Source organism: Lynx canadensis, chromosome D1 (genome assembly GCF_007474595.2).
Source record: "Lynx canadensis isolate LIC74 chromosome D1, mLynCan4.pri.v2, whole genome shotgun sequence".
NCBI classification, from domain to species: Eukaryota; Metazoa; Chordata; class Mammalia; order Carnivora; family Felidae; genus Lynx; species Lynx canadensis.
The window spans coordinates 44,456,318-44,470,587 of record NC_044312.2 but is presented as its reverse complement, the minus strand read 5'-3'; the positions used below and the strand labels follow the sequence as shown (position 1 = coordinate 44,470,587).

Here is a 14,270-nt window from a genome sequence, read left to right as displayed (position 1 = left end):
AGGGATTTAAAAATGTTTACAATGGGATTTGTTCTTTTCCAACATGTGGATATACATTATGAATCTCTAAAAATAATGGATACAGAATGTAATAATCCAATATATGCAACCACAGAATCCTTTTTTTACATTGGATTAGTTTTCTTTCCAAGTGCTACCTTGGAAATGTTAATGTAGTGCAAGGATGAGAAATATTTAAACTGGGGTTAGCTGTGGCATTTTGTTTACTTGGCACTTGTGATGCCTTTACTATTGTTCAGCCCCTCTTATTAGATAATTATTTCCTCTCAATGTACTGTTTTGGGTTTTCCAGTCATGTTTTCAGAGATACTGAAGTGTTTTGAGCAATGGATAAATCACCAATAAGTGTTTTTAAAGCAAACAAGATGGCAGAAAAAAATTCTGATGCATAAGGAAGTATCCTTTAACTAACCCATCTCAAATCCTTATGACACATATTCATCAAAAAAAATGTGGACACTTCTGGATGGAAACTTGCTATAAAAAAAGGGAAAAGAGATACCTCCAAGCTAGTGGAATCAACCTTTTTGAATATAGGCAATTCTTTTAATGTCAAAAAATTCCACACACTCCATAAATGCTGTTTGTACTATAGAAAACACCTAATGGCAATAAGCTACCATGATTATAGCAATTTAAAAATTAATTTATAATTTGTTAACTGCAGCAGCTTGTGCATAAAAATAAGGTACTTATGTGTATAAGCATACACATGTTCACACAAGGATATGCAAAGCATAGTTCAGTTCACTGATAATGCTCAACAATGTAAGAATTCTAGATCAGTCAACAAATCAACAGTGACCCTGGGACCTGCAGCCTACAGACTGGGAACCACTGTTCTAGATCCTCTAGCCATTGTAACTCTGCTTGGGTATAAGAGACATGAAGTCACATTCATTTAACAATATTTATTCACATGCTTGCTCTATATAAGGCATCATGCTCAGAATTTGGAAAACAGATGAGTAAGACAGTTCCTCTCCTGGAGAAATTTATAGTTTAACAGAGACAGATGAAGATAACATTTTTTGTTTGTTTTTTTGTTTGTTTTTTAATTTACTTTGGAGACAGAGAGTACATGCAAGCGGTGTAGTGGAAGAAAGAGAGACAGAAAAGAATCTCAAGCAGGATCCACGCTGAGTGTGGAGCCTCATGCTGGGGCTTGATCCCAGGGCCCTGGGATCATGACCTGAGCTGAAATCAAGAGTTGGACGCTCAAGTGACTAAGCCACCCAAGAGCCCCTGAACATAAAATGTTTATGTAATAGTGTAATGATGTGAAAAATCTATGTATATGTCAGTGTAATCCAGTGGAAAATATTATATTGCTGTAGTTGCTTTATCCCCTCTGAGGATGGTATCATTTTTTTCTCTGGAGTAAATGGCCTTCTGTTTGGCGATGTAACTTTAGCAGCAGCTTTGGGCTCAAAAGGTGAGCAGCATCCATTCTCTAAGGGCAGAATTTTATTTATTTATTTATTTTTTCAATATATGAAGTTTATTGTCAAATTGGTTTCCATACAACACCCAGTGCTCATTCCAAAAGGTGCCCTCATCAATACCCATCACCCACCCTCCACTCCCTCCCACCCCCATCAACCCTCAGTTTGTTCTCAGTTTTTAAGAGTCTCTTATGCTTTGGCTCTCTTCCACTCTAACCTCTTTTTTTTGTTCCTTCCCCTCCCCCATGGGTTTCTGTTAAGTTTCTCAGGATCCACCTAAGAGCGAAACCATATGGTATCTGTCTTTCTCTGTATGGCTTATTTCACTTAGCATAACACTCTCCAGTTCCATCCATGTTGCTACAAAGGGCCATCTTTCATTCTTTCTCATTGCCACGTAGTACTCCATTGTGTATATAAACCACAATTTCTTTATCCATTCATCAGTTGATGGACATTTAGGCTCTTTCCATAATTTGGCTATTGTTGAGAGTGCTGCTATCAACATTGGGGTACAAGTGCCCCTATGCATCAGTACTCCTGTATCTAAGGGCAGAATTTTAAAGGAGACAAGAAAACAAAGAAACAGCTCAATAGCTCTACCTATGAAATGGAGAAATATTTACTGTGGTGTTTAAAAACATTGTGAGGAAATGAGGTAAGGGTTACAGGGAAGTAAAGGGACAGGAATAAAGCAACATGGTGGGAGAAATCTGATGGAGTGAGAATGTGTGGGGGAATCTATTGTGAGAAATTTGGACTGGAAGGAATGTTACACTGGATATAGGGGCTGCAGAACTTCTATTTAGAGGTGGGGTAGTTAAAGTAAACTCTCATGAAATTAGAACACGAATGCAGAGAAGTGCAAAAATCATAACAACACATTAATTTTTTCTCAAAAGAAATACATCCTAGTGATCACCACTGGCTCAAGAAATAGCACATCATTAGAATCCCAGAAATGCCCTTCTGGCTAAAGGACTTTTATGTTGCTCTGCACCCATTTTTCTCATCTTCATTTTGTTGATAGTAGGGTGGCATACACATAAATGTCAGTGTGAGTGGTTACTTGAAGGCATAAAAATAAGGAGAGGGGAGGATCTGTGTTCAATATCTGGATTGGTACGTGTCAAAAAAGACAAAAAGTACAGGAAGTGACATGAGGGAAACAGAATTTCTTTGAGAACAGGAAACTGGATTTATTGGAAACCATGAGGATATGTGCTCAGTGAAACTACCAAATATCCTGAAGAAGGTTTTTCATGGAGCAAAAATGCAGAGACTTAAGTAGGCATGCCACTCTAAAATGGAAGAGCACAATCTGTGAATTGTGCCGTGAAGTGATTGGAACATAGATTTCTTGGGCTTAAGGAATTGACGATAAGATTTGAAAAATACATATGGCAAATTTGAAGAGTTTTGACTGGGGGCAAAGGGGTGGAATTCCTTTTTTGTAGACATTAGAGAACCATGGACGAGCATTGAGAATGGAAGTAACACGAAGAGATTCATTCTTTAGATGGACTCTTTTGAGGCTACTTTTTAGCATAAAATGGAGGAGAAAGAAGCTGGTATCAAAAAGAAGATTAGATATGAAGATTATTCTCATATGTGAGGTGACAGATAATGAAGAAACAAATCACAGCAGTGGTATAAAGATTTGAATTCAGCCAGTAATGAAAAACAGAGAACAGATGTGGAAGATGAACAGTAGATTTAATAGTATCTGGTTACCAGTTGGCTGTGAGGATGAGAGAATGGAATATGAGAAGACCCCTTATTCCCACATCTTGGGGGACAGGCCGGATGGGTGTATCGTTTACTCAAACTGGAGGTACATAATGGAGAAGCTCAAAGTTTGGAACTGTGGTTAGAAAAGTTATAATGAGGTGAGTTTTAGATATGTAAGTTGGAGGTGCCCTCAGGACATCCAGGCGAGAATGTTTGTGTGTTAATGTCATAAATGACACCTCTGGAAGCTACTGGAAGTGACAGGGAGAAATCATAGAAAGGAGATGGTAAATGAATGTCAGTGGGTGACAGTATTACTGTAAAGGAAATGGGTCCTTAAATTGGTTCAAATAACTGTATAGGAAATGGGTCTTTAAATTGGTTCAAATATAGAATAGGATCCAGTTACTAGAAAACAGTTTTAATTTAATTAGCTGTAGCTTTTATTACTGGGTTACTTAAACAATTGGAAAAATTAAACTATATTCTTTATACTTTTAACTTATTATCGTTACTGGTCATTTAACTTATAATTCAAGTCTAACATGATTGTTCAATTTAAGTAACACTTACTGAAATTGGGCTCACTGTTAATAGTATATAAACCTGGATTCTGTAAAAACCACATAGTTAAAACACTTAAGGGTATAGAAATAGTTTGACTTAATTTTTTAAATGCTTAAAGATAAAAACAGAAATTAACAAAAGTATGAACATTTTGGACATTATAAACTGCAGGGTTCGTTTATGCATCCAAATTGGGATTGCAGGGGAGTGACAAGATTAAAATATAAAAGAGGGACCTCTGGTGTTATGTAGGGTGGAGAAGAAAGCACATGAACATTCTTTTACTATATAACTTTAAGAGGCCAAAGAAATGCAAAAATAAAATATTTTCAAGGCAGTGAAGATGTATGGACTCAACAAAGACAAAATGAACAAACAAAAAGGAGACCTATGAAAGTAGGCAGGTGTCACCCACTGCTTTCTCATTGGAGGGCATCTGCAGGTTCTGGACCAGGCTGCCAATCTAACATGGTCTGAATGAAGGGACATTAGTTTTCTAGGGCGGCCGTAACAAAATACCACACGCTATGTGGCTTCAAACAGCAGAAATTTATTCTCTCACAGTTCTGGAGGCTCAAAGTCAGAAGTCAAGGTGTCAAGAGGGCCATGCTCCCTCTGAGACTCTTGGTAGAATCCTTCCTTGCCTCTTCCTAGCTTCTTGTGGTGGCCATTAATTTTTGGCATTTCTTGTCTTTGTGCTGCATCACTCAAGTTTCTGCCTGTGTCTTCCCCCTGCCACTTTTCCTATGTGTGTCTGTCTCTGTGTCACTTCTCCTCTTTTGGGGGAATTGAGAGCCCATCCTATTTTAGTACATCCTCTCATCTTAACTCTGCACTGATGCTATTTCTCAATAAAGTCACATTTTGAGGTTCTTGGATAGTACATGAATTGTGGCTGGAAAATATATGACTTCACATAGTATCTGACACTTCGGGAAAAAAGAGAAGCCAAAAGTACTTTTGGATATTAAAATGATATGGTATGTCAATATATAAAGTGCAGGAAACCTAACCACATGATAGCTTTTTCCCCTTGTGATTCACTTGCTGATTCTGGGGGCTGCATGAGGCTCAAGATTTTGAAGAGGAAGGCTGAAATGTCCCATTGTTTTATACTATTTGGAAGAAAAGCCCCACCTGAGGATTAGAAACTGCTCAAACTTCAAGTAGTCTTTTCCTCACAATGGATGCCAAATTTAGAAACAGTATGTATAGGGGCCTGGAGGAAAAAAATCTCAAAAAACAACAAAAATCTGACTGAGTCAGTCATCCAGGGCATAGGATATACTATCTAGATTCTCCATCAAAATTCTATGTCAATTGTTCCTTAAAGACACTTTTAACTACAGGTTGACTACTTCTGTCTTACGTTGCAACTTACCTCATCTCAATTTCTTTGAACCTGGAAAAGGCAAACCATCATTGGGGGAAAATAATATAAACTTCAATCTTTACGGCATTTAATCTCAATGTCTAACACAAAAGAAAATACGTTGTATCAGGAAGCATGAAATGTGACCAATGAAAAATATGTCAATAGAAGACTGACAGAAGATCCAGATGTTAGAATTAGAAAAAAAAGGGGCCTTAAAATAACTATAATCACTATGTTCAAGGACATGGAATAAAGGATTGAAAATTAGATGAGAAAGAATACTTCAAAAGAAAATTAGTAACTATAAAAAGAATTAAATGGGCATCTGGGACTGTAAAACAACATATCTGAAGTTGAAAACTTATTTTGGTTAACAGCTGACTGGACATAGGTGGAAACATTGTTAGTGAAATAAAAGACAAAATAATAGAAAAGAATCAAATAGAAGAACAGAGAGAAAAAAAAGATAGGAAAGAAAGTCCAGAGAAAAAGTCACCTGTATGACCCAGTCAAATAATCTAATAGGTATATCTGAGCACAAGAAGGAACAGAGAGAGAAAAATGTGGCAGAAGGAATGTTTTAGGAAGTAATGTCTAGGAAATTTTCAAAACTGATAGACATTTTTTTTTTTTAATTTTTTTTTTTCAACGTTTATTTATTTTTGGGACAGAGAGAGACAGAGCATAAACGGGGGAGGGGCAGAGAGAGAGGGAAACACAGAATTGGAAACAGGCTCCAGGCTCTGAGCCATCAGCCCAGAGCCCGATGCAGGGCTCGAACTCACGGACCGCGAGATCGTGACCTGGCTGAAGTCGGACGCTTAACCGACTGCGCCACCCAGGCGCCCCCTGATAGACATTTTTAATCCACAGGTTTAAGAAATCCAAAGAATGACATATATAAAGGAAATCACACCTAACCTTATCACAGTCAAATAAAAACTTAAAAAAAAAATTTTAAGCCTAGAAAAAAAGACATGTTGCCAAAAAAAAAAAAGACACAACATTAGAATGATGGCTAAATTTTCAATGAAATGATGGAATCCAGAGAAAAAAAATGAAATGTTGTTTTCAAAGAAAAAAAAAATGAAGAAAACCTGGCAATACAGAATGCTATCCTTGGTGAATACACTCCTCAAAAACAAAGGGGGAAATAAAGATATTCTCAGAAAAAAAAGTCAATATAATTTGTTGGCAGTAGATCTATATTGTAAGAAACACTACAAGAAATTCTTTAGGCTGAAAAAAAATCACAGGTGAAAGCAAGCAGGTAGAAGGAATGAAAAACACTGGAGTGGGGAAATATGACTGTTAACCATTTAGAGCAACAATATGAAGAAAGTCATATATATATATATATACACACACACACACACACACATATGTATATATAATATTTATATTATTATATTTATATATTTTTATATATAATACAGATAAAAATAAATTATATGGCAATAGCAAAATATAGTATGAGGGGATAAACAAATGTAAATATTTGCAAGATTTAAATTTTTTTTTAATGTTTACTCATTTTTGAAAGAGAGAGAGAGACATTGCGCGCATGAGAGGGGGAGAGGCAAAGAAAGCCTGGAGACACAGAATCTGAAGGAAGCTCCAGGCTCTGAGCTGTCAGCACAGAGCCCTATGTGGGGCTCAAACTCACGAACCATGAGATCATGACTTAAGCTGAAATCAGACCCTTAACTGACTGAGCCACCTAGGCACCCCTGCAAGATTTTTTAATATAAATAAGAACCAACATAAAGTTGTTTGTATTAAAGATTCATTTAGTAATTTCTGTTGAAAACTCTAAATGAATTATGCTGAGATGAAACAAAATTATAATTATTAAGAGGGGTGATAGAATAAGATAAAAAAATTATTGATTAATCCATAAGTAGGCAGTAAAAGAGGAATAAGTATTAAAGAACAAAGTGGATAAATAGAAAACAACACATGAGAGGGATAGGAAATAGGAATAAGCTATTCTCTAAGTGGGCAATTTTCACAATACATATATCTACCAAAGACTCATCTCTACAGTATATAAGGAAGTCTTAAAATAGATGTTAAATGATAAACAATTCAAAGAAATGTGCAAAAGACCTGAACAGACATTTTACAAAATAGGATGCCCAAATTTCCGATAAGCATATGAGAAGGAACTTAACTTGGTAATACACATGGAAAGGCAATCAGAATCACAATATGATACAAACACATACTCACAGAATGTTTAAAATACAAAAAGATAGTACCAAGTGTTGACAGTAGTGCAAAGCAACTTGAAATTTCATACATTTCAGTGAAAGGGGAAATTAGTTCAATTACTTTGGAAAACTGCTTGGCAATTTCTAATAAAGCTAAATATATATGTAGTCTATGATGTAGCAATTCCAATACTGGGTATACATCTAACAGTAATTAGGATATAGGTCTGCCATAGTATATGTACATAAATGTTCATAAAGTATTTATAATACCTAAAAATGTAAATAATGCAAATGTCTATCATATAGGAGAACTGATAGGTAAATTCTGGTAGTATATCCATACAAAGGGATATTGCACAGCAATAAAAAAGAATAAACTACGGGCAACTGGGTGGCTCAGTCAGTTGAGTGTCTGACTCTTGATTTTGGCTTGAGTCATGATCCCAGGGTCATGGGACTGAGCCCCACATGGGACCCTGCACTGAGCATGGAGTCTTCTTAAGATTCTCTCTCTCTCTCTCTCTCTCTCTCTCTCTCTCTCTCTCTCCCCCTCTGCCCCCTCCCTTGCACATGCTCTCTTTCTTTCTCACTCTCTCTTTCTCTTTTTATCTCAAAATAAAATAAAACATAAAAAAAGAATAAACTAATACATGCAATGATGGGATGAAAATCACTACATTACTTTGAGGGGAAAAGGCCATTACAGAGAAGCAAATAATGTAAGTGTCTATTTATATAATGTATAAGAATAGGCAAGACTAACAGGCAGTGAAAAAATTCATATTAATGGGGCATATTCTCTATAAGGCTACTGCTAGTTATGGACTACTAGATTTAGATACCTTTCCTAACTTTTATTCTTTGCCTTCAAAGAATCTCCCAAGACAAAATAAGCAGTACTTCAGCTATGGGTATTTCTATCCTTTGTGTGAAGCCATTTTTCTTCTTGAATTATCTATTAGATTTAAGGTACTGGAGAAAGTGAGCAAAGCAAAGCTTCTTGATTGACATGAATTGGAAACTCCTAATATTAACACTCCAACTCAAAAATGGTTGTCTTATGCACACTCCCTGATGAAAGGGCTTAAGTGCATTATATTTAGGAAAATGCTGGTAATATTTAGTAATTTAAATATGAGTAAACTATTTGGGGCCCCTAAGGAGGTGGGGATAAAGATGCTAAGAGGACGTGTGAGTGAATAAGGAAATACAGTCAAAGGTAGAGAGTAGTGAACAATTAGGTATCTATTATGAATTCCATAGTAATGTACAAATAATTTTAAGATTTTTCCTTTTTGTATCTTTGACCTATATATTAACTATAATATAAAGCAAATTTTATGGCAATTTTTAAAAATTGTAATATTTTATCTTTTTAGCATACCATACTGGTTAAACTTCAGACAAATCTGAGTTCAATTATAAGTTCCAGTGTTTAATAGTTAGCTGACCTTGAGCAAGCTATTGTTTTCTCCTAAATCTTCATTTTATAATCTTTAAAATAAAGATAATAATATTATTTCCCTTATTGAAAAGAATAACAGAGGTATTACACATAAGTGTCCATGTATGTACAAAATGACATCTCTTGTCAGATAAGATTCTGGGGGCGGGGGGAAGTGGTTAACGAGTGCTTTCCAGTACTGGAGTAAGGAGCCAGTTCTGAGCAGAGTAATCATATCTGGGTATTCATGTGTAAGACAGAGATCAACAGCAGGCTAAAAGGGAGGATTTTACACAACATTTTCCACGGAAATAATGTTCTTTGGAAATCAATTAAAGAGTTTTTTAAAACTATATCTAAATAAGATCTCCAACAGTGGGGAAAAAATAAGAGAAACAAAGAACCATTTCAAAGGGAAGACATTTTATTTTTTTTTTAATTTTTTTTTCAACGTTTTATTTATTTTTGGGACAGAGAGAGACAGAGCATGAATGGGGGAGGGGCAGAGAGAGAGGGAGACACAGAATCGGAAACAGGCTCCAGGCTCTGAGCCATCAGCCCAGAGCCCGACGCGGGGCTCGAACTCACGGACCGCGAGATCGTGACCTGACTGAAGTCGGACGCTTAACCGACTGCGCCACCCAGGCGCCCCTCAAAGGGAAGACATTTTAGACAAAAAAGAAAAGGAAAATAATATTGGCACAAAGAGGAAAAGGGTGAGGATCAGTTGGAAACATTACCTTAGACACACTGGTTAGGGACTGTCACTAACTCCTTAATAAAGGATAACTGGAGATGAGATCAAATCTATTGCTTATACTTTATAACTCCTCCAGTGTAGCTACATATAGAAATCTGTACACAACCATAGAACTGGAATACAGAGAGGCATAGCCCCCAAATCTCAAGAGAGGAAAGAAGTCTGTGTCCATCAGAAACTAGATAGAATGATGAAAGATATGAAATTAGCTATAAACATTGAAATTGTGAAACAGAAGTCATCATGCTGTTCATTCACATATATTTTTTTTCATGAAAATAAAACAAAACAAAACAAAACAAAGGAAATGAATAAGCATTTGAAGATTTTGGACAAGCAGTATCTGAACTCAGAAAGAAACAAACATACACACCATACTTCTGTGATTTCTGGATTTCACTGATCAATACAATATCCCACACTTCAGCATCTTTCTCCCCCCTCTTTACTCAAACAGAAACTGACATAAAGATGCCAAGTTCTTATTTTACCAGATACCGATATTTAAAATAATCACAAATCATCATTCACCCCCTTCTTAATTTCACAAAAGAATGAAGTGATACCAAAAACATGACGGACATGAACTGGGAGGGAAAGTGCATTATGAAAAAATTCACTATATTATTTACATTATTCTCATTTTTGTGCTTGTATGTGACAACTTCTCTGTGCACTGGAATTGGTTTGTGGGCCATAATTTCAACCCCACTATCTCAATGCACTCCTGTATTCCAGCATCATAGATAAAGGCACCCATATCACCAATTAAAACACTTTACTCCTATGCAAATGCATATGGGGTTCTTGTTACACAATGTGATGATAAGGAAGTATCAACAAATCACTTATCAATTTTGACAAACCTTAATTTTTGCAGGCTTTGACATACAGATCAATATTGGCCGTACCTTGGTAACTGGAGTCAAGATTCCCTTTCAATGTGCAACAAATAATTGCAACTAAACCCTGTGTTTAGCTCTTATAATATCATTTATAGCACTGGATTACAACATTGGCTGGCAGGATTATCTCCCTTCTAGACACTAAACCTTTTAAGGGCAGGAACTAGTTTTCCTCACCTTGTTATCTTTACAACTAAAACAATAGTTGGAGGGAAAAAAAGCAATAGTTGGTACAATATGAGTCCCTATAAGTGTAGAAGAATGAATGGCAACATTCAGATTATGTCTCCTGAAACATAAAACCCTATCCCTGCTCCTGTTCTATATATTGATGGAAGTAGGAATTGGCTCTGTCCTTTAACATTCACCTGATTCAGTGCAAGAGCAAGAGAGCAGGGAAGGGGCAGAGAGAGGGAGAGAAAGAGAATCCCAAGCAGGCTCCACACCATTGGTGCAGAGCCTGATGCGGGGCTCAAACTCACGAACCATGAGATCATGACCTGAGCTGAAATCAAGAGTCAGACGCTTAATCAACTGAGCCACCCAGGAGCCCCCTTATTCATTCTTCAGAATATGACACCCTTACTAAGTGTTTAACTCGGTGCTAACTGCTGAAGATAATCAAAATGTGCAGAGTGTAGTTCTTGCCTTCAGGGATGGCAATCGCAGTTCCTCTCTAGAGCTCACATTACCCTCTTAGCACAGTGCCAATTTCTTGAATGATATAAATAACAAAATTGTTTTAAATCTCTGTGGAGTAAAAATTTTCTCTGATATGTTCTTAGTGAGAATAAAGCCTGTTTATCACTGTAAGTGGCAATAGCCCCTCTGTTTATGTAAGAGTCCTCTTCTCCAACAGATTATAGCCACTATCCCCATGACACAGTTTACATAAATTGGAGCCCTAGCCTTATCCACTTTAAATGAAACAATAAATCTGCTTACTATTGCAAGTCTTGTTGTATTTGCTGTTCTCCTGTGCAAACCCTTCCAGCCGGCACTGAAAACGATGCTGCCAAAATTCTTGAAACCAAGGATTTCGAAGGTTTGTTTCTGGCCGAAGCTTCAGATAATAATCATCAAACCACTTGACATCGGGAGATTGAAGCTTGATTGTGATTCCACCAACAGCTTCTCGCTGATATCCATCTGTCACATCATACCTGTCAGCCCAGCCATCACTGTGGGGAGACAAAAACCAGCTCAGCTTACAACAGATACCTTCTAAGCCAATGATTCCATTTGCTTTCCTTTTGAAAAGATCAGTAATTAAATGGCTACTCAGCCACACCATGGTCCTACATTATACTTACATGATTACTGAGATAGAAACTTAGAATAAAGAGTATAATACACCATGGGAATTTAGGGTCTAAGAGTACTAGAAGGCACCAGTCTCACTAACCTCAAACTGTGGAGAATAACCTAATACTTTTGGCAGAATGTGACTGTTTTTCACATACACTGTATGGAAGCTGCATGATATCACCATTCACATTATTTACTGAATGCTTAGTGGCTAAGTGAAGTTAACTTGAAATCCATTCTGTTCCTTTATAACAATTAGTTCAATGACCATAGAGTAAAAATGAAAATATCTCTAACATACACCTAGTATTAATTTAACTATCCTATGACATGATATTCATTGTTTTCATATTTTACAAGTAAATAATAGAGAGGTTAAAAATACCTGCTGATTATGGTCATTCTGTTAAATATTGATTCTTCAGCACCTCAAACTGAAATCCTATAATCCACTGTCCATATACTCTTTCCTGTCCCATGGTACTTCTCTAATATATTTAAAATACACATATGGAATCATGTTTTGCATTGGATGGATTTAAAAACTTCTTAACAGGAATGCCTGGGGGGCTCAGTGGGTTAAGCATCTGACTCTTGATTTAGGCTCAGGTAATGATCTCACAATCGTGAAATCAGGCCCCTCATCAGGCTCTGTACTGGGTGTGGAGCCTGCTTGAGATTCTCTCTCTCCCTCTCCCTCTGACCCTCACCCGCTCGTGCTCTCTCTCTCTCTCTCTCTCAAAAAACAAAACAAAACAAAACAACAACAACCACAACTTCTTAACAATGGTATATCAAGCATAGTGTCAGGAATCATACTCTTCAATATTACTCTCATTCTATCCACTGATCACTCAAAGTAAGCGAGGAATTTCAAGATAAAAGAATTAGAAATCAGAGACTTCATGTTACAATGGTATAAGAATATAATAGTACAAGAGGAAAGCACTCTAAGCTTATTTGGAAAACAAGTGAGGCACAACATTGGAAATAAAAGACATAAAAAGATGTTTATATCAAATTTGGGCACACCTTGGGGCATTCAGGACAAACGAGACTGACTTTTTCACCCTCTTCCACTGGAATAGGCACAACTTGTGCTAAGTATCTGCTGGGACCTAGTGGTGGTGTCTTTCCTTAGAAGAAGGCAAGTACTTTTTCAGGAAAGATAAAGAAAGTAAAGGGATATTTTAATACCGAAAAAAACAGTAACAAAGAAGGAAGAGAAGGGGTTTGGAGAGAGCTGAAGGGAAGAGTAGAATGGAATCTCCTGAATGCACAGCAGTAAAGTTTTTGGAGTTACACAGGGTTGGGGGAAGTGGGCACTGGGGAGAGGGAGAGGGAAAGGATTTACATTCACAATCAGTGTTTATTTCATCCATTTCAGATATACTTATCAGAATGTTAATTTCTTTTTATCTTCCTTCAAATGCATTTTTGTCTCTTTTATATATTTTTTGTAGGTGGAGACCATGCACCAATATTTCACATATAAAATCAGCACTGGGGAAGGTATTATGTAAGTAATTAATTAAAATAAGTATAAAAAGCATGTACTTTTTTCCAGCATGTTCTGCTATACCAACTCTGACTTAAAAACTGATAATGAGAGTTTTTCCAAAGGTCACAGATTACTCATTAAAATATCACAGGGGCTTGGGATAACTTGAGATGTTTCCTAAGGCATCAGTGGGTGGAAGAGGAGAAAAAAAAAATAAACAAACAAAATAAACGATTTCTTCTTCTAAGTCATTTCTGACAAAAGATATTTCATTAAAATTATGGTGAAATTTCAAAAACCTTTGTGGAAGATCAGGAAAAAAAATAAGTAATGCAATATGTTTTGTCCCAATGTTGAATTTAGTTACTTCACACATTATCTTCCCTCAAATTTCTCATTTTCAGCCGCAGAAGATTTTATTTAAAGCTGACAAGTTGAAATGATGTGGGCTTGTTTGCCTCATTTTCTCCCTCTGTTGTGGAGGGTTTATTATATCACTGGTATGAGAGTGTGGGTCTCACTGGCACTGGAGGAGATGCATGGGCGTATTGCAAACGGGGCAGGAAGCTCTGTTTGTCAAGCAGAGCCCCATTCTCCAAGAAGTGGTAATTTAAATTGCTCCTTTTGTTAATGCTAGCTCGCTCTTATGTAACACTATGATTATGAATATTACATAAGAAATTTAAGATTATAATGGGTCCAATTTACCCTTCACAATTCATTCATTGAATTTAATGGGGACTGTAAAAAGCTTGTCTTGATAAACTTTTTTGGAGGTAATATTTCCATAAAAAAAGTATCCCCACCAGAGTGTGTTAATTGATTCATTTCTCATCATGTTCTTTAGTTCTTTTTTTTTTCAGGTATAAATCTCTTCACCATAGTTAAAAGAATTTGGCAAAAGATGATGTTTTATTAGCAGCCTATACATTTGGCTTGTGAATTTAAAACAATTTAGTTCCAGATGTTTCCATTCAACAGCAAAATAAAAATCATA

At 36.4% G+C, this 14,270-nt stretch overlaps 1 protein-coding gene across 2 annotated transcripts in view; it reads right to left on the bottom strand.

Annotated features, from left to right (window-relative positions):
• GRM5 (glutamate metabotropic receptor 5) overlaps nucleotides 1-14,270 on the bottom strand; it is a 521,413-nt gene that overhangs the window by 133,217 nt on the left and 373,926 nt on the right. For both annotated transcript variants that reach the window (XM_030333012.1, XM_030333014.1), the window contains exon 4: nucleotides 11,410-11,645. In XM_030333012.1, coding sequence (XP_030188872.1) covers nucleotides 11,410-11,645 — 236 coding nt within the window. The remainder of the gene's footprint in view (nucleotides 1-11,409; nucleotides 11,646-14,270) is intronic.